At 40.5% G+C, this 25,420-nt stretch overlaps 1 protein-coding gene across 1 annotated transcript in view; it reads left to right on the forward strand.

Annotated features, from left to right (window-relative positions):
- Positions 1 to 25,420, forward strand: part of REEP3 (receptor accessory protein 3) — a 95,523-nt gene that overhangs the window by 17,682 nt on the left and 52,421 nt on the right. Inside the window, exon 2 of the mRNA XM_062213865.1 lies at positions 20,200 to 20,272. Coding sequence (XP_062069849.1) covers positions 20,200 to 20,272 — 73 coding nt within the window. The remainder of the gene's footprint in view (positions 1 to 20,199; positions 20,273 to 25,420) is intronic.

The following is a 25,420-nucleotide window of genomic DNA, read 5'->3' on the forward strand; positions in this document are numbered from 1 at the left end:
GTTTCAATCCAGCTCTCTGCTGTGGCCTGGGAAAGCAGTAGAAGATGGCCCAAGTCTTTGGGCTCCTAAACCCGCATGGGAGACCCAGAAGAAGCTCCTGGCTCCTGGCTCCGGATTGGCGCAGCTCTGGCCGTTGTGGCCAATTGGGGAGTAAACTAGCAGATGGAAGATCTCTCTCTCTCTCTGCCTTTCCTCTCTCTGTGTAACTCTGACTTCGAAATTAAAAAAATAATAAGAAGAAGAAGATAAAAAGAACACTATTAGAATTACAAAGAAATGTAAGATGAGGAAAAAACGGACTTCTGGAACTTTGTACTATGTTTTAATATGCTATTATTATTATTATTCAAGAGGTAGAGAGACAGAGAAAGCGTCCAACCCATGGTACACTCCCAAAATGCCCACAACAGCCAGAGCAAGACCAGGCCAAAGCCAGGAGCTAGGAGCTCAATCCAAGCCTCCCACATGGATGGCAAGGACTCAGCCACTTGAGCCATCACCTGCTGCCTTGCCAGGATATCCATTAGCAGGAAACAAACTGGAAGCAGAGCTAGGTCTCAAACCAGTACTCCAATATGGGATGTGGCCATCTTAATCAGCTGTGCCAGACATCTGCCCCTATTTCGTTTGCTATCTTCATATCCTGTAGACACCAACCCATGAACCTTAAGTGGGGTGACCTTTATCAGTTTGACCCTGAATCTGATAGTAATAACCCTCACCTAACTTAGGTAAGATCCCCACTCTTCACTCTGACTCTCTGAGTGCATTCAAGGTACAGGATATCACAAATAGAATAGGAGTCCTCTAGCTGTTCTCGCCCAGATTGCTGCCACCTTCCTGCAGCCCTTATTACGCCTACCACAACTCCTCCTCAGTCCTTCACAGCAGTATTGGTTCACCCCTGGCTTCCGTGCCATACGAGTCTGTGCTCACTACCACCTGGAGCTGCTGCTGTCACTTGTGTAGTGTTGTATAATGAACCACCCCAAAACTCAGTGGCTTAAGATAACCTTTTTATTGTATTGCACATTTTTGTTCTATGTGAAGAAGGAAATTAGCTTTCTTTAATCTTTCTAATGTTATGATTATATGCCATTTTCTATTATTTGGATTTTTTAAAAACTTATTTCATACTTGGGAAGAATTCTGATGCATTCTACTTTTGCCAGTGCCTGGTACATCTAGTCTTGAATTTAGCAGCAGAACAGCAGGATTTGAAGGTGTCATTTTGAATTATTTCTCTGGCTTTTTTTGTTTTTGGAGGTTTTTTTATTTGGTTGTTTTTTTGCTGTCTTACAAACTGCCTCAATTTTGAAGAAGGATGACTTGATTTAGTTGTCTTTATTTTGTTGGTGAGAAAGTAAAGCTGATTTTAAGAGGGAAAATGGGTAATTTGTTAGCCTCACATAATCATGACTTCTACTGCCAAAAGTAGCTAACTTTTAGCTAATTAATGAGGTTGTTTTGGTCATTAAAGAATGATCTCTTAGAGAAGAAAATCTTAATAGATTTAAATATTTGGATGGAGGAAAGAGCATATTTATAGAAGAAGTGTTTTTGAGTACCAGAAAGGGACACACATAATGCATTATGATCCCATCTATGTCTAGCAAACAGTACTTAGGACATTCTTTTGTGAATACTATTTCTGTATGGGTAATAGGTATATGTATGTTTTTCAAAAAAAACTGTTGGAATTTTTCCAGTGTCTCTTTTTTTTAAAGATCTATTTTATTCACTTGAAAAACAGTTACAGAGAGAGGTCTTCCATCCACTGATTCACTTCCCAAATGGCTGCAACAGCCTGAGCTAGCTGATCCTATCCAAAGCCAGGAGCCAGGAGCTTCTTCCAGGGCTCCCATACCTGTACAGGGGCCCAAGGACTTGGGCCATCCTCTGCTGCTTTCCCAGGTGCACCAGCAGGGAGCTGGAGTGGAATTAGAGCAGCCAGGACTTGAACTGGTCCCACAATGTCTCTTATAGTCAAGAAAAGCTATATGTATTTTAAAGTAAAGTTTACTGTGTTGTTATGAAAATAATAATAATAATGGAAAAGTACATCTTTAGCCATAAATCAGGAAGGAAAACATTCTGAAAAAGAAATTCCTTTAGGGGCTAGAGCTGTGGCTTAGCTGGCAAAGGCACCGCCTGTGGCGCTGGCATCCCACATGGGTACCAGTTCAAGTCCCAGCTGCTCCACTTCCAATTCAGCTCCATGCTAATGGCCTGGGAAAGCAGCAGAAGATGGCCCAAGTGCTTGGGACTCTGCACCCATGTGTGAGAGCCAGAAGAGGCGCCTGGCTTCAGATTGACACAGCTGCAGCCATTAGGCTATTTGGAGAGTGAACCAATAAATGGAATATCAATCTCTCCCTCCCTCTCTCCCTCCCTCCCTCCTCCCCTTCTTCCCTCCTTCTCTCTCTCTCTCTCTCTCTCTCTCTCTCTCTGCCTTTCAAAGAAACAAATCTCTTATTAAAATATTATTATTTTAAAGATTTATTTATTTATTTGAGAAGTAGAGTTATATATATAGAGAGAGACAGAGAGAAAGGTCTTCCGTATGGCCACAACGGCCAGAGCTGGGCCTGTCTGAAGCCCAGAGCAAGGAGCTTCTTTCAGGTCTCCTACACAAGTGCAGGGACCTATGCACTTGGGCCATCTTCTACTGCTTTTCCAGGCCATAGCAGAGAGCTGGATTGGAAGAAGAGCAGCCGGGATACAAACTGGTGCCCATATGAGATGCTGCCACCTCAGGCAGAGGTTTAGCCCACTACACCTCAGCGCCGGCCCCCACCCCCAAAAAAAATCCTTTTAAAGAAGCAAAGAGAGAATTCCCATTTGCAGATTCACTCCTCAAATGCCTCCAGGCTGGGCTAGTGCCAAAACCAGGAGCCAAGAATTCTGTCCAGATTTCCCACATAGGCAGCAGGGGCTCAAATAGTAGGACTATCTTGTGCTACATTCTCAGGTGCATTAGCAGGGAGCTGAATCAGAAGAGGAGCAGCTGGGATTTGAACCAGTGCTCTGATATAGGATGCCAGGATCAAAAGCAGTGGCTTAACTTGCTTCACCATAATGCTGAACCCCATCCACTCCTTTTTTTAAAGGTGATAAAAGTCATAGAACCATAAGATTGAATATTTAGCACTTTGTCAGTTTCTTTTGTTATTTTTTCATTTTGTGGCCTCAACTGTAGACTATTTATATATAAGATTATGTGAATAAAAAACCCAATTCTCTGTTTCCATCTACAGTGAAAACATTTTTTCTCTTCTTCTTTCTGTGAATGTTTATTGAGCACCTACTGTGTATCAGAGTGTTCTAAGCCTTGAGGATTTAGAGCTAAAGATAGCATAGTGTTTATCATCCAGAATATTCAACACAAGACCCCAGATGGGAGAACCAGTGAACATAATGCTGGATGACAGTAATAATACTAGTAACACGTACAGAATGTCTGCCATGAGCTTGGCACTGTTATATGGTAATTCAGTTACTACTTACAACAAGGCAGTCACTATTGTATTTTATCAAAAAGCAGAGAGACACAGAAAGGCCAATGACTTACCCAGAGTCTTACTGGCATGTCAGGTATGCACCAGGTGCTGTGAGAATGTGGGGGAGGGCTTCCTCAACTAGAGGAAAGAGGCAAGGACATCTTCAGATCTCTGCTGGAGAAAATGACCTTCCCACTGCATCTTTGAAATTATCCTCCTTTTTCCAGTCAGAAGGAACAAAATATGCCAAAGTGTAGAAAAATAATGCAACTCTCTTGAGAAACATCAAGGAATTCATTACCATTGGAACACAGAAATGCAAAAGGTGAGCTTAGGGGCCGGCATTGTGGTGTAGTAGTTAAAGCCCACCGCCTACGATGCCGGCATCTCTTATGGGCACCAATTTGAGTTCTGGCTGCTCCACTTCCAATCCATCTCCATGTTAATGGCCTGGGAAAGCAGCTCCTGGCTTCAGACCAGCTCAGCCCTGGCTGTTGCAACCATCTGGGGAGTGCACTAGTGGATAGAAGACCTTTCTCTTTTTGTCTCTATAACTCTAACTTTCAAATAAATAAATCTTTTTTTAAAGGTTGAATTATTTATATGAAAGTCAGAGTTACACAGAGAGAGGAGAGGCAGAGAGAGAGAGTGAGGTCTTCCATCTGCTGGTTCACTCCCCAATTGACCGAAATGGCCGGAGCTGCGCCAATCCGAAGCCAGGAGCCTCCTCTGGGTCTCCCATGTGGGTACAGGGGCCAAAGGACTTGGGCCATCTTCTACTGCTTTCCCAGGCCACAGCAGAGAGCTGGATCAGAAGTGGAGCAGCCGGGATTCAAACCAGTGCCCATATGGGATGCCGGCGCTCCAGGACAGGGCGTTAACCCGCTAAGATCTTAGAGAAGTTGGAAGAGTGAGATCAATTGGATTTTGTTTTTAGAGGTGTTGTGGTGCAATGAGTTAAGCCACCACCTCCAATGCTGGTATCCCATGTGGGCACTGATTCGAGTCCCAGCTGCTCCACTTCCAATCCAGCTCCCTGCAAATATGCCTGGGAAGCAGTAGAAGGTGGCCCAAGTGCTTGGGCCCCTTCACCCATTTGGGAGACCTGGAGAAAGCCTCCGGCTCCTGGCTTTGGCCTGACATAGCTCCAGCCATTGTGGCAATTTGGGGAGTGAACCAGCAAATGGAAGATATCTGTCTCTTTCCCTCTATAACACTGCCTTTCAAATAAATAACATAAATCTTTTTAAAAAAAAAATGAATGAGCAGCCAATGCTGTGGTGTAGTGGGTAAAGCTGCCGTCAGTAGTGCCTGTATCCCATATGGATGCTGGTTCGAGTCCCTGCTGCTCCACTTCCTATCCAGCTTTCTGCCATGGCCTGGGAAAACAGTAGAAGATGTCCAAAGTCCTCGGATTCCTGCATCCATGTGGCAGACTTGGAAGAAGCTCAAGAAATTTTTTAAAAAATGAATGAAACCTAAACAACAACAACAACAAAAAAACTGAGATCTATGACTAGCAGAAGGGGTTATCTGCTGACAGTATTTGTCGTGTATTAGATTTGTTTCTTTGGCTGTTTTATCTTTAACAAATTCCAAGAGAAAAGAAATGACCATTTGAAAACAAGTGAAACTTTGCATTTTAAATTGCTTAAAGCAGGCATTTGGCACTGTGGTTAAGACACTGCTTGGGATGCCCCCATCCCACATCAAAGTGCCTGAGTTTAAATCCTGGCTCCACTTCTCATTCCAGCTCCCTGCTAATGTGCACCCTGGCTCAAGCACTTGGCTCCCTGCCCCCATGTGGGAGACTCAGACTGAGTTCTTGGCTCCTGGGGTCATTCTGGCCCAGCACTGTTTGTGGGCATTTGGAGAGCAAACCAATAGAAGGAAGAGCTCTGTTTCTCTGAGTCTGTCTCTACTTTTCAAATAAAATGAAAATAAATATTTTTTTGAAAAAAGGTTTTATGGATATTATGGATACTTTATACGATGTTATGTTTCTATTGGAAGATAAAACATTTTGTGTGAAACTGAGCTTTGATTTAGTCTCAGGGAGTGACTTGTAATTTTTTTTAAGATTTGTTTATTTATTTGAAAGGCAGAGTTACTGGGGGAGCAGGGAGAGAGAGCGAGAGATCTTCCATGCTGGTAGTGAGTGGTAATTTTAAATAGGGAAGTTAGGGAGGTCTCTGTGAGAGGTTGACGTTTGAACAAAGATTTGAAGGAAGTAAAGACATTAGGGGAGAGCATCCAAGGAAGAAACCTGACCCAGCGCAAGCCCTAAAGCAAGGACGCGGAGGTCACTGTGGCTGGAGCCGAACAGTAGTGAAGCCATAGGTGCAGGCCCTTGTCCAAAATGCTAAAGTGGACTGAGTAACATGGGGAACCGTTGGAGGGTTTTGAAAAGAGTGCCACTGTAAGATTCATGTTTTAAAAGTTCTCTCTCATAGAGAACAGAGTGTATGAGGGCAAAGATGGAAGTCAGGAGATGGGTTAAGAGGCTGTTTTGATAAACCAGTGAGTGGTGTCTTAGACCATGCTGGTATCAGAGGTCAGATTATAGATTTACTTTACAGATAGTTCCCAAAGAATTGTTTGATACATTGCTTGTGGATATTCAGGGTGAAAAAACTGGATGAGTTAGCGAGGTAAGGAGTTAGTACATACCTAGAGAAGAGAAGAGAATTGTCAAGGTAAAGTATATGGGGAAATGCAAGAGCCAAGGACAGCCAAGAGAATGTTGAATTAGCAAAGAAAAGCATAAGAATAATAGGATGACAATTGATTGGATGTTAATAGTGAGATGAGTTAATTATATCAGGACTTATTATAAAGCTATAGTATTAAGACACTGTGCTATTGCATCCAGGATGGGCAAATTAGTCCATAAAAGAGCAGAGTCCACAAAGAGATCTTTACATATGTGGTCACTTGTTTTAGGACAGTGGTATCATTTCAGAGCCCTGTGGGAAGATAATTATTTGCAGTCATGGTCCTGGATCAGTTGGATATCCACCCACCACAGACCATACTCAAAATAACCTATTCCAGTCTGATTTCAGATAAAAAGTGAAATAATACTCTTTCTACAGGGTAATACAGAAAGCTAGACTTTAAGGAAAGAGCCTTCTTTTTCCTTAAGAATAATAATATTTATAGTGACTTTAAAGGTTCCTTTCTCTTCTTTATATGTAGAGAAAAATTTTTTAAATTTTTTGGAAAAGCAGTCTTAAACAGAACACAAAAAGCATTGATTATAAAGGAAAAGATTACTCATGATAAATTGGGATAGGCTAAAATTAAGCGTTTCTCTTCATCAAAAGACATCACTGAGACTGAATAAAGAAGTTACAGAAAAAGAGGGAGAGACACTCAGAGAGAGATCTTCCATCTGCCGTTTCACACCCTAAATGATCACAACAACCGGAACTGGGCAGATCTGAAGTCAGGAGCTAGGATCTTCTTCCAGGTCTTCTACATGGGTGCAGGGACCCAAGCACTGAGGCCATCCTCCACTGTTTTCCCAGACCATTTGCAGGGAGCTGGATCAGAAGTAGAGCAGCCATAGATGACGGCTTAACCCACAACACCACAGCACCAGCCTCTCATTTCTCTTTCTGAAGTGGTGCCAGCATTGTGTAATGTAAAACCACATTTCTGTCCTCTTTATATATCTCTAGGAAAGGAACTAACCCATCCTGGGTCTTTCTTTGTACTGTTACACCTTTAGAATTTAACTGAAATGAAGATTGCTCAAATTTAGCCTAAAATTTGAATAGCTGTACATTTAAAGAAAATGAAAATCTACACTTGAAGATAGATTACTATTTTAAAAAGCACTCTCAACCCTAAACATCAAATATTAGGCACACACACACGGGTTATAAACTTCAGTCTTGCTGCTCAAATCCATGGTACAAGCAATTATGTCAGAAAAATACCACCAAGAAAACGTTTTGTATTTTAAAGCAAATCTCACTAGACAATAAGAACAAAGATATTCAGTACGTAATTCATATTGTCTTGTAGCAATCTGAAATTTATTTTGACTTTCTTTTTTTCTTTATTTACTTGTATTTCCTAAAGCTTTCCTAATTGTGTTTCCTAAAGAGGTTTCCCAGAGTGTCCATCATTGACTGTCATAGGAGGAAGATTTTCATGAGAGGGCACTGGGTTCCAAGGTAACCAGCATGTGTTTAGCAGGGACTGGAAGTGGTAAGGATGGAAAAGCATCTGTGTTTAGAATGCTCCAATAAGCAATCAGCCCTCTCCTGAGATGACCCTTCACTGTTGCTAAGCACTCATCTCTGTTTCTGGAGTGGGTGGCAACATTATGTAATCCTGAACCACATTTCTATCCTCTTTATATATCTTAGGGGAATGGATTAGGCTTCTTGGGCTTTTATTTTGTGGTATTAAATGCTTAGCATTGATTGAAAAGACATTGAGATTTTTTAAGTTTGACCTAAAAATTGAATGGTTTTAACATTTAAAGAAAAAAAAAAAACAGCGATTCTTGAGCATGAAATTACTGACTGTTCTAAGATTACCTGTCTCACCATCAAAAAATGTTAGGCATTCTCACACATAAGCATTGGGAGACAATATTTACATAATGAACATCAGATATAAGGAACTTCCATATCTTTATTTTATTTCCTTCAGCTGCAGATGTAGCTCATAACAGGCTGATTTATTTCCTTCTTATGGATTTCCCTGATTGTCCTTCTTCTGAAATTTTAAATATAAAGAACACTGTTGGTAATCTGACGGACATAATGTATCTGTGAGGGGTGAGTCTGGCCTAGAAGTTAAATCATCAGTTGGGACCTTTGCTTCCCACATCACAGTGCCTGGATTCAAGACTCTGTTTCCCATTCTAGCTTCCTGCTAATGGGAAACCCTGGAGGCACAGCAATGGCTCAAGTCATTGGTCATTGCCACCCCTGTAGGAGACCCAGAATGAGTTCTGGGCCCCTGGCTCTAGCTATCTAGACTATGAGTATTCTTATAAATAAAGTGAAAAGTAAATATAAATTGGCAGCATGATCATTCAGAAACTTTAAAATCAATACATATTATGTAAGGAATTTTCTATTATTAGTAAAATATTTAATAGTGATTGCCTCTTAAAAGTAAACTACTTTTGAGGTTTTGTTTTGTTGATGATTAGTGAGTTGATTAAAACATATAGATTGCCCACAAGCCAATAGGTCAACATGTAAAGTAAGCACTAAAACTAGGTTTCACCTAAGGGCATTTCCTAAAACCATAATGACCTTAATTTTTTGGATTTTCTTGTTCCATGAGCATATTGTTGAGGAAAAGCATTGAGCCCTGACTTAGTATAGACAATCTGATAGCATAAAGCTGGAAACTAAATAAAGGAAGAACTTTGTCTCATTCATTCTGTAGAAGGCAGGAGAGAAAGAAAGGGAGGGAGGGAATAGGTGAGATAAATAGGAAGCACAGAATGTTGGGTTGAAGCCTATATATATATAGAAATTAGAATAAATATAAGTGGCACTAAACAAACTTTTTTTTTAAAGATTTATTTATTTTAGAAAGGCAGAGTTGCAGAGAAATAGAGACAGATATTCCATCTGCTGGTTGACTCCCCAAATGGCTACAACTGCCGGGGTTGAGCCAGACTGAAGCCAGGAACCAGAGTCTTCATCCAAGTCTCCCATGTGAGTGCAGTGGCCCAAGCACTTGGGTCATCTTCCATGGCTCTCCCAGGTGCATTAGCAGGGAGCTTGATCAGAAGTGGAGCAGCTGGGAATCAAACCAAACACCCATATAGGATGCTGGCATCACAGGCAGTAGCTGTTACCTGCTACCTGCCAGACCCAACAAATTTATGACAGAAAGCATTAATAGAGATACAGATGGTTAACCCATAATGCAAAAAGAGTTCAATTGATCAGGAAGGTGTATTAATTCTAACTTATGTGCACTTAATACACTCTGAAAAATATTTAAAGCAAAGCCAACTTCACTTTGAGGAAAAATAGCTGAATCCACAGTTATAGTAGAAATTTTCTAATAAAAATTTTTCCAATATTTTTATGTCTTTAATTGCTACTGTGACTTTTTTTTCACTTTCTCTAGAATATAGTGGCTTGTGAATCCAGTTATTGGATGGTTGAGTTTTCTCCATAATTATAAATTTCAGATAACTGAAACTTAACCTTTTGAGAAACAATGAATTTAATAAAGAAACTTTGAGAATGTACTTTACTTTTTTGTAAAAGTGGCTCACAGCTTTTTGCTGAAAAAGTTTAAAGCTAAGAAATGTTGAAAAAGTATAACTAAGGTCCATTTATTGTTTACGTTGAATCACCTGATTAACAGTTTGCTGCAATTGCCTTATACTTCTTCTGTGTGTCTCTGTATTCTCCAACAGCTACACCTTTTGTTACTGGTTTTACTGAAACATTTTAAAGTAAGCTGCTTCAGCAAATAGTGCTACAATGATTAGATGTCCATGTGCCCCCAAAATGAAGCTAGATTTACACATTTCAAATAACATTCTTAGTAGAAAGAACCAACGCTCCTTAGAGAGATGGCTGATTCTAGGAGTGGGACAGGAAGTATAACAAGATGAGCCTGGAGCATCCTGTAGTGCCAGAAAGGCTAACAAAGCACCCAAAACAGAATAAAAACAGTGATGGATGTATGTGAAAGGGACACAGGAGCCTGCTGACAGAGATCCCAGTGACCAAATCTGGAACAGTTTGTACAACAAAATAAAGTAGTATTGAAGTATAACCCAAAGTGCAAAGTAAATATCCATAAGTCCATACTGATTTAAATAAATGATTAAATAAATAAATAAGTAGAGGAAAATAGGCAAAACTCTGATGCAGAAGAAATCCAAGTAATATATACAGGTACTCTATCTTAGGGAAACAGAGTGTAACTCCCCAGTCCTTAAGCATTGTCTGTACATAGTGACCTCCTTCCCAAAAGTGTGGTGTGGAAAGCTAGAAGTGCTGGTAACTTTATCTGACACATACTACCTCAGCCAGGTAAGGAAGGTTAACATTAGCAGTCTTAAGTTATACTGACAGTATGTACCCTTGATATGTATTGAAAATGGCACATCATTTTTTTTATATTCCTCCCAGAAACCCAAGTTCTGGGATGGGCATTGTGGCGCAACAGGTTACGCCGCCACTTGGGACATCCATATCCCATATTGGAATGCTGGCTTAAGTCCTGGCTATTCCACTTCCATTCTCGCTTCCCGTTAATACACCTGGGAATGCAGAACATGCTGGCCCAAATACTAGTTTCTTCCACCCACATGGGAAACCTGGATGGAACTCCTGGCTCCTCACCTCACCCTGGCCCTGCCCCAGCCATGCAGGCATTTGGGGAGTGAACCAAGGGGACCTGGACAGAAGATCTCGATTTCTCTGTCCCTCTCCTTCTCCCTCTCCCCCCATCCCAATTTGCCTTTCTATCTCTCGCTTTTCAAGTAAATAAGTCTTTTTTCAAAAGGGAGAAAAGAAACCCATGTCCTGAATCTAACCATGAGAAAAACATCAGACGAATCCTAACTGAGGGACATTCTAAAAACAAACAACAACAAAAAAAAACTTGACTAGCACTCCTAAATACTGTCAAAAATATGAAAGACTTGATAAATTTTCTGAGGCACCAGGGAGATAGGATGATTTAATGTAAAATAAGTGGATGGGATCCCAGAAGAGAAACAAGATACTATTTAAATCCAAGCAAAATCTGAGTTAAAAATGATCTTTAATACTAATGTATTGTTATTGCTTCATTAATTGTGAAGAATGTACCATACCCACATAAAATGTTAATAATAGGGGAAACTGCATGTGGAGTCTATGAAAACTATTTGCTCTTTTTCTGTAAATCTGTAAATTAGTTTGAAAACCTAAAGCTGTTAAAAAACTGAAATTTTATGTTAAAATAGTTGTAGATATTATTAGATTGCAGTCCAAATTATTGTATCTCCTAACCATTCTTTTATGTAACCATAGATTAATATCACCTAACAAGTATAGCATTGATAAAATATCAACACCTAAAGTATAGGTCATATCTAAATGCCCAGGTTGCCCAAATAATACCTTCGGTAGCTGCACTGTTGTTTTTGATACATAATCCAATCAAGAAACATTGCTTTTATTTGTCTTCTCTCTAGTCTGTCCTCGTGATGAGGAATTGCCCTTCAGTCACTTCAACAGAGGGGAAAGTAGCAAAGTCAGGATTGGGAGAACAATACCATTTCTCCAGAGTGGCAGTATGGCCATCCAGAACTGCCTTTCATGAAAAAATGAGCGATGTTTTATAAGAGACAGGGGCCTTGGTAATGCCAGCCAGCAAGCAGGCCGGTTTTGTGCTCTAATTATGGAAGTCAGAATTAAATTAGGTGGTGGTGTAGTTCTCATTGCATGTTTGTTTCTTCCTGTTAAATTGTCCAAGATAGAAGTAAAGTTCCCACTTCTCTGATTTTCTTGTACTAAAGAAGTACTGAGACATGACCTCTGTCAGTTAACTATTTCAAGAGAATATGCAGAATGTTTGTAAGTGTTTTTTTGGTGAGCAGATGTCTGACAGTTAACACCTCAGTGTCCCACCTCACAGTACCTGGGTTGGATTCCCGGCTCCAGCTCCTGACTCCATCCTCCTACCAAAACAGACCCTGGGGAAGCAGCAGTGATGGCCAAAGTAATTGAGTGCCTCCCCTTAAGATTATTTTCCTGGCTTCTGGCCCCATCCCTAGATGTGCACAGCCCTGCCCTGGCCATCGTGGGCATGTAGAGAATTAAGAGGATCAGAGCTCTTGGCCTCTCAAGTTTTTAAAGGTTTTCATTTTTATTTATTTTTTTAAAAAAGATCTATTTAATTCTGTTTGAAAGGCAGAAGTAAAGAGATGAAGAGACAGATATCTTCCATCCACTTGTTCACTCCCCAAATGGCTGCAACAACCAAGGCTGAGCAAGGCTGAAGCCAGCAGCCAGGAGCTTCTTCTAGTGGCAGGGGCCCAAGCACTTGGGCCATCCTCCACTGTGTTCCCAGGCACAATAGCAGGGAGCTGTATCAGAAGTGGAGCAGCTGGGACTTGAACTGGTGCCGCTTTACCAGCTACACCACAATGCAGGCCCCTCTAAAGATTTTTAATGCTTTTACAATGTTTTATGTTCTGGTTGTTATTTTTGTAATGCCACTTCTGTTATTGTTTGTTTGCTCTACAAAATCAACTGACCAAACCCTCCTTAGACTTCACTAATGAAAGATAGTAAATTCAGGGAAGGGAGGGCTCTCAACATAAAGAGAAAGATTGTTGTAGTACAGGGAGTGGCATGGGAAAATATTACTGAGTTTGAGATACTGAAAGTAGTACAATGATTTGAGTAGAAGAAAATAAGGAAGTATTTTAAGAAGTATGAAAAGAGAATGTTTTTGATTTACAAATCATCACAAATTAAGCTTGAATTAAAAAGCAATGATGAATTCCCTGATACATCCATAGTTATAGAAAAACAGCACCTGGCTTGTAGTATTCATTGGTGAGAGTTGCTTTTGTTTAATGGAGAAGAATTGAAATGTCCTATGAAAGCAAAATAATTAAATTCACTTCAGATTTGATGATGCCTGGTACAGAGTTGCAGTGCTCATGTGCAAGGTGACGGTAGTAGGCTAAACTTTATGCTAAACAGTATGTATGAACGTTCTGCAGGACAACATGGCAGAAAATTTAGATCTGAGTTCAGTTCAAGGACGTTTACTTTGTGGTCATGTAGCACTGAGCAAATTGCACAAAATAAAGTAAAATCCATGCTTATGGCTTTCCTTACTCATCTTTGATTTGTGTACATTGATGTATTTTAGGAGAGGAAATTTTCTCAATGATTTCAAAGTTGGTTGGTGTGTGATTTTTCTTCACTAGAAGCCTTAAAAAAAAAAAAAAAGTAGGTTACAGCTAAACTCTCAACTTATCTTTTTGTCAATGGAGCTAATGTTAAGTTCAAGTTTTACAAATTCTGTGCTTAAGGTGCTAAATAAAATAAATAGTTCCTCTGAGTTAAGAATTACTCAGGAGTCAGGAATTGGTCAGACGGTACAAGTAATTCTTAACTCCTTCGTACAGCAGCTGCCTAACCAGTCTGATAGGAACTGGAGAATGTGATGAATGTTGATTATAGATATGAATGTGTCCCTTTGTAGTCTTGGTGTATAGCTCCAAAGGTATGTCTCATCTATTTATATATGAGAGCATATTGGTGGATCACAAGTATAATTACTTAGATAACTTCTCAATGTTGATTTCATTCAACTACTAATATTGGGGATCTGCTATGAGCTTGACATTGTATGAAATACATAGTTTTATTGTTTGAGTTTTATTTTTGATATAGAGGAAGTACTGCACAGGTCTTGAAATTAAAAATTTTCTTGTTTCTTGTGTTTTGGCTTCAACATTTGCTCAATGCCTAATTCGCAAAATCCTCTGCACCTTATTTTTATCATCTGTAGAAACAGAACAATAATGCCTACCCCACCTACAAATTTATTTGTATTGACCATCAGAATGGAAAATTGCAGTGGGTACACTGGAATGTTGTTGACTGTGAAAAGACCTTCCTCCTTCAGCTCTGTGAGCCACTCTGTGGAGCTCTGCCCACAGGCTGCTGAGTTAACTCCACTTGACTGCTTCAAGGGTTTTGTAGACCTTGGTTCTGTAGTGTACTCTGTACTGAGTTCAGCATTCTTTCTAAACGTGTTTTCGGTTGTGGTTTACCACATAGTAGGCTGTTGTGGTGGGAGTGGGGTTGTGGCTAGGAACAAGGAATTGAGGGATGAAGAAGTTCGAGTTTACTTGCTGTGGGTTTTTTTCCCCCCAGTTTTATCTTTAGCTTTCCTTTTAGAGCAGAAATTAGAAGCTCTGGAGTAAAATTAGAAGTTTAGCTCCGAGAACACGAAAATGCCAAGCTTCGTAGCTCTTGATTACTATTATTAAAAACATGTACATAGTCTTTCAGAGGGGAATTTATTGTCTTTTTCTCTCCTTGGTGGTTTTAATTCAGAATTTGAGGTTTTTTTTTCCCATGGGTTTGTCCTTTTCTTCTTATATATAATTTTCATGTTTTTCCATGAGGTTGTGGGCACTTAACCATTATTTCAATAAATGGGAGTTCTCAACTAGCAGGGATTTTTAGAAGAAATGTCTTTTTCTTAAAATTTGCATAAAACAACACATATATATTATTTTGGCAGTGATGCATGAACTCTTGCTGCTTAAACAGCAGCAAAATGACCCACAGAGGAAGTTTTATCACAGGGACAATATTACTACCACTAAACTTTGTACTACTTGGAATCATTTGATTTGGCACAAATAGATTATTTTCAAAGGTTTATTAAATTATTGTCATTTTGGTTTATATAATTGCTTCTCTTTTGCTTTATTATGATCTCTTTCATGTGGAATTTGGCCAAAGTCAAGATAACCTGTAGTCATTTTCACATTACTTTTAAAAGTCCAGTTAGACCAAAACCAGCTCACCAAACTGACAGCATATTGAGTAAGCATAATATTTTCACCCTTCAGATAGTTCAAGATACAAAATTTAGAAATTCAGATTCTTGGGCCCTACTTTCAATGATATTCATCCCCAGTTGATTATTATACTCAGACAGATCTGGGAACTACTGAACCAGTTATAGGGATGCTTTTCAAATAATTCTGAAGGGTTATAATTTGTCAGATAATTCTAAAACCACTGAAATTCAATTATTTCTGGCAACTATTAATTGCATTATCTCTTTTATTTATGAGCTTCCTAAAACAGGCTTCCTTTGGGGGAGAAATACTACTTTGAAATACTCAATCTGGAAAACCTCTGTTAAAGTACATTATTTCTAGAATTCCTTATTTTGATTAAGATTGTGATTCTATTTTAAAATTCACTATAATAATATTGGAGAACTAATACTATCCAGAATTAGAGTGAACTATAATAAATGGCAGAAAGTTTTGCCCTCCTTCTCTTTTCTTACTCTTGTGGGAAGCCTTTTTAAAATATTGTTAGATGAGCTGCCTTTTGATTTCAATTTATTCCGTGATGTCCCCTACATATACTGTTTCATTGTTCTGATAGAAACATGCTATAAGTTTCCCTTGGCTAAAGCACATGCAGGCAGTAGTATGCTGGTAATGGTTAACAACTGAGGGAAAGGGCACTGAGTCATAGCATTTGCTGCTTTCCATAATGTAAAATGCTCCCTACAATGGTCCATTTCAAGCCGCAAATGTGACCTCACTAACTGTGGAGCTAGGAAGAGATACACACAGCACAATTAGTATTTCTCCCATACAGAGAAGAATGAAGGTACATAACTTGAAGGGAAAATAAATGATTAGAAATAAAATAGAAGTACTATTGTTACTAATAAGGATGAGTTTTTGAGGTGGTTTTGTTTTTGTTTTTGTTTTTTGACAGGCAGTTAGATAGTGAAAGAGAGAGAGACAGAGAGAAAGGTCTTCCTTTCCGTTGGTTCACTCCCCTAATGACCACTATGATCTGAAGCCAGGAGCCAGGTGCTTCCTCCTGGTCTCCCATGCGGGTGCAGGGCCCAAGCACTGGGGCCATCCTCCACTGCCTTCCCGGGCCATAGCAGAGAGCTGGCCTGGAAGAGGGGCAACCGGGATAGAATCCAGCGCCCCGACCAGGACTAGAACTCAGGGTACCGGCGCCGCAAGCGGAGGATTACCTAGCGAGCCGCAGTGCCAGCCAAGTTTTTGAGTTTTAATGTCTGTTTTTAATATACTTTACATGTATATATGTCCTTATAAGGACAGCCAAGAAACTGTTTCTATGCATATCTTTGGAGAAACAGGTCATTTCAAAATGGAAGAAACTTTTATGCATATCCTGCTTTATTATCTCATTTAAGTTAATGATACTAAATTTATGAATAACAGCGATAGTGGTGTTAAAGAAGCAGCTCTCGGGCTGGCGCCGTGGCTCAATAGGCTAATCCTCCGCCTTGCGGCGCCGGCACATCGGGTTCTAGTCCCGGTCAGGGCACCGATCCTGTCCCGGTTGCCCCTCTTCCAGGCCAGCTCTCTGCTGTGGCCAGGGAGTGCAGTGGAGGATGGCCCAAGTGCTTGGGCCCTGCACCCCATGGGAGACCAGGAGAAGCACCTGGCTCCTGCCATCAGATCAGCGCGGTGCGCCGGCCACAGCGCGCCTACCGCGGCGGCCATTGGAGGGTGAACCAACGGCAAAAAGGAAGACCTTTCTCTCTGTCTCTCTTTCACTGTCCACTCTGCCTGTCAAAAAAAAAAAAAAGAAGCAGCTCTCCAGGTGATTTTGATGTGTGGCTAGGTTGAGGGCCTACTGTAGTTGCCTGGCACTTTGGAGATGAATTTTGTGCCGAATTATACTTAACATTTTAACCATGTATGTTCTGTATGTTCTTTCAAAATCCGTTTACCAAATGGATTTGTTAAAATATAAAGAAAAGAAAGAAAATTGAGATAAAAAGTAGCAATCAAAAAAAGTCAAAGTTTGGTAAATAAGACATGCCAGAGGGCCACCATAGTTAATACAGTTGAACAACAGATTTGAGTCTGCATTTCCATGAAAAATTTAAAAAGGAATAATATAATTCTAATCAGATAGAAGGAAGGGCATCATTTTCTGAAAGAAAACTAAGCATTGCATTGTAGGTGTTTCATACACTGTAGGGATACTACTAATATAACAAAAATAGCCCCTAACACTCTTCCTGTAGTACTTGGCTTTAAACAGCAGGTTTTTAGAATATGCTTCAGGAAAAATTAAGAATGTAGTATGATCTTTCTCCCAAAGAAGATAGGTAGAATAGTTGGGGAATATAAACTGGTGGTCAAGCTTGATCCAAAGTTAGGATAACTCTGCCTAGGGAATAAAGATTCAGAATAAGACTGGCAAAGGTAACAGGTTTGCTAGCTCCTATCCTGTTAGTGTGAGGTATGGTGCCACATTGACAAGGATTCCGAGACTGGGGTCCTGAGAAATGAGCCCAGTGAATGTCTAGCAATCTCTGTCTATCCACAGGAACAGGGACTAGCAGAGGAACCTCTGCACGTTGGCCGTCCTTTCTCCAGGCTATCTTACATGAGTTTCACTGGTCTCAGGGTCTCTAGTGGAAACTGAATCATAAGTGTTGCATTTTGTGTTGCTGTGATTTAAGATTATCAATTGTAATGAATTTATCCTAAGAAGCCTGGTACATCTGTCTTCTGTCACTCTGATTTTAGAAAAAATAATTTAATTTTTTAAATAGTATCGTTTAACAACATAACCAGTGTTCATTCATTTCAAAAGGAAACTTCAGCTGAGGGGAGACGAAGGGTATCTTGAGTATTTGGGCAAAGTTCTCGTTTTTTAGGCAAAAGAGGAAGTGAGTAACTCTTCCTGCCTCTATAACTGAAATAATAATCAAATTTATAGGTGAGGGTTTTTTGTAGCAAATATTCCCTTTATAAATCCTAAGTTTATCTTACAGGTGGCCTTCTAAAATAAACTTTATTTCATTTTCTACACTGTGCTCATGCTTTGGCTTTCTGCCTGACATCCCAGGTTGCAAACATCCATACTTAGACCATAGAGTTAAAGAAAATAACCCAAAAGGGAGGCGGGGAGAGAGAGAAAATCCCTTAAAAATGTTAGTAATAAATTCAGTAATATTCACATTGGCACAATAATAAATTATAATATTAATGGTGACAGTTATTAAAGATTGCCCCACTATTCATTAAGACATTTAATCTTTCCCATGTTTCAAATGGAACATATTATTTTTACTACTCTGACGAGAGAGGTGTTAAACATATTCTGTTTGATTGATATTTTTTTTAGATTTATTTATTTGAAAGGCAGAGTAACAGAGAGGCAGAGGCAGAGAGAGAGAGAAGTCTTCCACCCGCTGGTTCACTCCCCAGATGGCCACAATGGCCGGCAGCTCCGATTAAAACCAGGATCCAGGAGCTTCCTCCAGGTCTCTCACATGGATGCAGGTGCCCAAGAACTTGCGCCATCCTCCACTGCTTTCCCAGGCCATAGCAGAGAGCTAGATTGGAAGTGGAGCAGCCGGGACTCAAACCAGCATTCATATGGGATGCCAGCACTACAGGCAGTGGCTTTACCCGCTATGCCATAGCGCCAACCTCTGATTTTTTTCTATTCAATACAAAGGTTTAAAACACACACACACACACACGCACATGCACAAAGAGGCAGAGTTACTGAGAGAGGGAGAAACAGAGAGAGAGGTTTTCCATCCACCAGTTCACTCCCCAAATGACCACAATGGCCAGACCTGAGCCGATCCGAAGCCAGGAACCAGGAACTTCTTCTGGGTCTCCCACGTGAGGGCAGGGGCCCAATCATTTGGGCCATCTTCCTCTGCTTTCCCACACCATAAGCAGAGAGCTGGATTGGAGAGAAGCAGCCAGTATACGAATGGGCGCCCATATGGAATGCCATATGAGCATCGGTAGAAGTCCCGGCGGCTCCTCTTCTGATACTGCTCTCTGCTATGGCCTGGGAAGCCAGTGGAAGATGACCCAAGTGCTTGGGCCCTTGCACCCATGTGGGAGACCTGGATGAAGCTCCTGTCTCCAGATCAGCTCAGCTCCGGCTGTTAGTGGCCATCTGGGGAGTGAACCAGTGGATGGAAGACCTTTATCTCTGTCTCTCCCTCTTTATGTAACTCTACCTCCCAAATAAATAAATAAAAAATATTTTTAAAAAGATTATTTATTTGAAAGGCAGAGGTACAGAGAGGGAGAGGCAGAGGCAGAGAGAAAGGAGTCTTCCATCTTCTGGTTCACTCCTCAAATGGCTGCAACAGACTGGGCTGAGCCAGATCAAAGCCAGGAGCTTCATCCAGGTCTCCCATGTGGGTGTAGGGGTCCAAAGACTTTCCCCGCTGCTTTCCCAGGCACACTAGCAGGGAGCTGGATCTGAAGTGGAGCAGCCAGGACTCAAACCTCAGTTGGTGCCCCTATGGGATGCTGGTGCTGTAGTCAGCAGGTTAACCTGCTACACCATAGCACTGGCCCCACCAAGTGTTCTTCTAAGAATTTTTTTGTAATAAGCAAAAGGGATTTGTATGTTAATTTTTCAAAAAAAAATCTTTTATTTCCCTGAAACTGCTATCTAAAATACTGTGGAACAAGGATTGTGGCAGCAGGTTAAGCCACTGCTTGGAACATCTGTATTGTCCCTGCTACTCTGCTTTTGATCCAGCTTCTTGCTAGTACACCTGAAAGGCAGCAGATTATGGGTGAAGAACTTGGGCGGCTGCCACCCTCATAGGACACCCAGGTGTACAGGTGTACTTCCTTGCTTCTGGCCTCAGCCTGGCCCAACCCCAGCTGTTGACAGCATTTGGAGAGTGAACCCAGCAGGTGGAATATCTCCCTCTCTGTCTCTTCTCTCTTTTTGTCTCTCTCTCTTTACCTCTTTCAAATAACTAAATAGATCTTTTAAAAATAAATAATATTGAAAATTTTTAAAAATGTATTTTGATGTTGCTTTTCTGAGTGGGTTTAGTTTATACACAGATTTGCACTTAGAAATATTCTGTTTCTATTGGGTTAAGTTTTCATGAGCTCTTTTACTGTTGTGTTGACTAGTCTTCTCATACTTTTTACTTTTAGGCTGGTTTTTGGAATGCTTTATCCTGCATATTATTCATACAAAACTGTGAAAACAAAGAACGTGAAGGAATATGTAAGTATAGTTTTTTGAGTGATTAATTCTAGTTTAATGTATCAGTGATACATGCTAATAATATTTTGGGTTAAAATGTTACATAAATATGAAGTAATGAAATTTATCTTTTTTAAAAACCATCTTTAACATCTGAAGAAGTGTGTGGTTCCCAGGATGAATTATTGGATAGCTCTTCATTTAGTCTATAAATTCCAGTAAAATAAGGGGTGGGGAATTTTTTGTTTGTTTGACTTTGAAGGTGGTGAGTGGTTTGGGGGTTTCTTTAGCCTTATAAATTTACTGTTATGTTAAGAATATATCTCTCTGACCCCAAAGAAGAAAAAGAAAGGCCTTTTTCTTTATTCAATTCTAATTGATTTAAATGTGCTGATACCCTCTCACTACTAACAGTTATAATATTATTATTCTTGATTCAGACTATTTGTAATGATCTTGTTTTTAGTCCTCAGTGTTTCTTCTCTTTCACTTTTCTGTTCCACAGTCTCTTTTATGTTGCTTCCACTAGTTGTTTATTTCTGAAAGTGCTCTATATTCCCAGTTTTTTGTTTGTTTGTTTTTTTGACAGGCAGAGTGGACAGTGAGAGAGAGAGACAGAGAGACAGAGAGAAAGGTCTTCCTTTGCCGTTGGTTCACCCTCCAATGGCCGCCGCGGCTAGCACGCTACGGCTGGCGCACCGCGCTGATCCGATGGCAGGAGCCAGGTGCTTCTGGTCTTCCATGGGGTGCAGGGCCCAAGGACTTGGGCCATCCTCCACTGCACTCCCTGGCCACAGCAGAGAGCTGGCCTGGAAGAGGGGCAACCGGGACAGGATCCGGTGCCCCGACCAGGACTAGAACCCGGTGTGCCGGTGCCACTAGGCGGAGGATTAGCCTGTTGAGCCATGGCGCCGGCCTATATTCCCAGTTTTATCCATAGCTTTTCATAGAAAATGACCTTCTCCTCCTATAAATCCTGACATAATGTATTATTTTTGATGGAGCATATTTTCAGAGCATAGCAAAAGCATGTGTTATTGATTGTTAATCAGAAGAAGAAGCAGTCGGTACTGAGATAAATGCAAGTCAGTAATTATGTCTCTTTAGGCCAGCACTGCAGCTCACTTTGCTGATCCTCTGCCTGCGGCGCCGGCACCCCAGGTTCTAGTCCCGGTTGGGGCACCAGATTCTGTCCTGGTTGCTCCTCTTCCAGTTCAGCTCTCTGCTGTGGCCCGGCAGTGCAGTGGAGGACGGCCCAAGTGCTTGGGCCCTGCACCCGCATGGGAGACCAGGAGGAACCACCTGGCTCCTGGCTTCAGATTCGCGCAGTGCGCCAGCTGTACTGGCCATTTAGGGGTTGAACCAACAGCAAAGGAAGACCTTTCTCACTGTCTCTCTCTCCCTCACTGTCTAACTCTGCTGTCAAAAAAAAAAAAAGAAAGAAAAAAAATTATGTCTCTTTAAATATTCAGGTGACATTCACACAATACAAAATTAACCATTCAAACCAACGTTTAGTACCTTCATAATATTATCAAACACTACAGCTTTCTAGGTCCAAAATGTTTCCATCACTCCAAAATAAAACCCTTTGTCATTGATCAGTTACCCACATCCTTCCCTCCCCCAAGCCACAGACCACTAAAAATCTGCTTTCTGTTTGTATGGACTTCCCTACTCTGGATATTTCATATCATTGGAATCATGTAGTGTGTGACCTGTCTGTGTCTGCCTTTTCTCACTTAATGTGTTTTCCAAGTTCATCTGTGTTTTAGCATGTATCAGAATCATGTATCATGTATCAGTGTTGCTTTCCTTTTTATGACTGAGTAATGTTCCATTATATTGTATAGATGTACCACATTTTGTTTATCCATTTTTCTGTCGGTAGACATTTAAATTGTTGTTACCTCTTGGCTATTATGAATAGTGCCGTCACAAACATTCATGGGCAAGGATTTGAGTACTTATTTTTTAGTCTTCTTAAGTATATAGCCATGGTTCTTTGTCACAGATCTTGGATGGTAGTCTTGTCATTAAGTGACCAGAGATCAGATCATGATTGTTTATTCTGTGTTTTTAGAGTTTTAGGAGGTGGAAGGAGAGATTGAATTATAACTAATTTTTTGAGCCTTTCAGTCATTTTTTCTTTTATGTAAAGCTAATTTTTGAAGTGAATATTTATACATCAATTAGAATGATGGGATTTATCTAGCAGAGATAGAGGTTACTTAGTTGAGCACTGAAATATTTGTTCTTTTATTATATGTATGTCATGAATCTACAGTTGGTGAAATAGTCCTAAGAGATGGAACCACATTAAGTCCTAGTAGCTTAAAGTCACTTCATAAATAGCTTGAAAGGAAATATTTTAATATGTGCTACAATAAATACTTCAAGTATTGGTTATAAAACTGGCATGCTTTCATTTTTAGAAGCCAGTCCTTCAGTCCTTCTCTTCTGTTAACAGTGCTTCTCAAACTGCCTATATGATAAAAGACCAGTTTGGTTGTGTTTTGTATCCCCAGTGTCATAGATCAATATGTTTATAACATAAAAAAAATTTTTCTTTTTAATTCAGAACCATGAAATACAACCTTAATTTTTAATCCTAGATTCAGTAGAGATGAAATTACTGTCAGTTTTTTTAACTTAAAGCAGTAACACAGTAACAACTCATAGCATTATACAATTCCCTAGACAACACTCTGCCCCATGGGGCAATGTTTTAATTTAACTGAAATTCTCTTTTGAAAGATAAAATAAGAATTGTTCATCATTTCCAAACTGTGAAAATATGACATGAGGAGTATACTACTGCCTGGTGTATAATAAATGTGAAAACACTCTGCTGCTGAATCTAATTAAATGTGTAGTTGTAGGCGTTCATCCCAGAGACCCAGGGTAACTAAATACCATCCCCCAAAATAAAAGATACTAGTAAGAAATATAAAGATATTAAATAAATTATAATAAAGAGAAATAGACCTCTTATGTAAACAAGTGCTAAAATATAAAGCAGGAAAGATGTTATGTAGGTACTGGTGTAATAGCATTTATTAAAATATCAGTCCATTTATTGCTATGCTTCAATTTAATTTTGTTAATTTTTAAAAACTTAAAAATATGAGTTTGTGTGCTTTAGTCCCTAATACAATGCTTAGATTTTTATTACTAGATTATTTTATAAAATTCGGGTTAATGTAACTCTGAAACTTTAATTCTGCTTCATAAATTAAAGATAATTTAACCAAGGAGCAGGTGCTGTGGTGCGGAAGGTTAAGCTGCCGTCTGCAGTGCCAGCATCCATATGGGTGCTGGCTGCTCCACTTCCAATCCAGCTCCCTGCTAATGCTGCTGGGAAAGCAGCAGAAGATGGCCCAAGTGCTTGGGCCCCTGGACCCATATGGGAGACCCAGAATTGGCTCATGGCTTCTGGCTTTGGCCTGACCCAACCCTGGTCATTGTGGTCATCTGGGGAGTGAACGAGCACGTGAATGATCTCTCTCTCTCTCTCTCCCCCTCTGTCCCTCTGTAACTCTGTCTTTCAACTAAATAAATAAATTAAAAAAAAAAAAAGATAATTTAACCTATGGGAGAGAATTAATTAACATTCTTATTTGAACTGATGAGAAAACTAAGTTGATACGTGTTGATACATACATGTACATGTATATGTGTGTGTATTTAGATATGTACTTTTTTTTTTTAACAAAGTATGAGTTATCTGTACATAACTCTGCTGTGCTACTTGGAATGAGTAATTGAAGAAAAACTAGGGAAGGAGAAAGGCAAGTGGCTGGTTTGATAATTATATAGTAACCAACTCTGCCTCTTAAATAAAATGAGTGCTAAAAGCAAAATGGTTAGGCACTGAAACGGGAAGGGTAAGTGTCTGCCTTAATGCTGTATAACACTGAAGACCTCCCAGGGACCGGCATTGTGGCATAGCGGGTTAATCCTCTGCTCACAGCACCAGCCTCCCACATGGGCACCGGTTCTAGTCCTGGCTGCTAAACTTCCAGTCCAGCTCCCTTCCAATGTGCCTGTGCAAGCAGTGGAAAACGGCCCAAGTGCTTGGGCCCCTGCACCCATGTGGGAGACCTAGAAGAAGCTTCTGACTCCTGGCTTCGGCCTGGCCCAACCCTAGCTGTTGTGGCCATTTGAGGAGTGAACCGGCAGATGGAAGACCTCTCTCTGTCTCTCCCTCTGTCTCTACAACTCTGCCTTTCAAATTAAAAAAAAAAAAATTTTTTTTTAAGAACTCCCAGTCACCATATTGTCTTCTATTAAGCTGCTGAAGAGACAGGCTTGAGATGTCACCTTAGAATAATACTATCTGACATAATTTCCTTCCAGTTTCAAAATATTTTTGCATACTATTGTTTCCAATTGCTGCTCTAACAAATTACCACATTCTAATTGGCTTAAAGCGACATAAATTACTCTGGTACAGTCCTCGATGTCAGCAATCTGAAGTGGACCCACAGGGCAGCATTTCTTCTGGAGGCTCTCAGGAAAAATCTGTTTCCTTGCCTTTTCCGCTCCTACCAGCTGCCCACTTCCCCTGGCTGACGGTTGTATTCCTTCATCAGCAGAGCCGCAACATTAGGCTGAGATCTTTCATGCTGCCAGCTTTCTGAGTCTCTCTTTTCTGCCTCCCTCTTCCACTTATAAGGTACCTTGTGATCCCATTGGGTCAACTTCAGTAACCTCAGATAATTTTCTTCTTCTTTTTTTTTTTTTTTTTTTGACAGGCAGAGTGGACAGTGAGAAAGAGAGACAGAGAGAAAGGTCTTCCTTTGCTGTTGGTTCACCCTCCAATGGCCGCCGCGGCCGGCGTGCTGCGCTGATCCAAAGCCAGGAGCCAGGTGCTTCTCCTGGTCTCCCATGGGGTGCTGGGCCCAAGCACTTGGGCCATCCTCCACTGCCCTCCCGGGCCACAGCAGAGAGCTGGCCTGGAAGAGGGGCAACCAGGACAGAATCCGGTGCCCCAACCGGGACTAGAACCTGGGGTGCTGGCGCCACAAGGCGGAGGATTAGCCTATTGAGCTGTGGCGCCGGCGTTCTCATTTTTTAAATTAAAGATTGATTGATTGATTTGAAAGGCAAAGTTACAGAGAGAGAAGGAGAGACAGAGAGAGAGAGAGAGAGAGAGAGTCTTTCATC

The sequence above is a fragment of the Lepus europaeus genome, chromosome 17, assembly GCF_033115175.1.
Source record: "Lepus europaeus isolate LE1 chromosome 17, mLepTim1.pri, whole genome shotgun sequence".
NCBI lineage: Eukaryota > Metazoa > Chordata > Mammalia > Lagomorpha > Leporidae > Lepus > Lepus europaeus.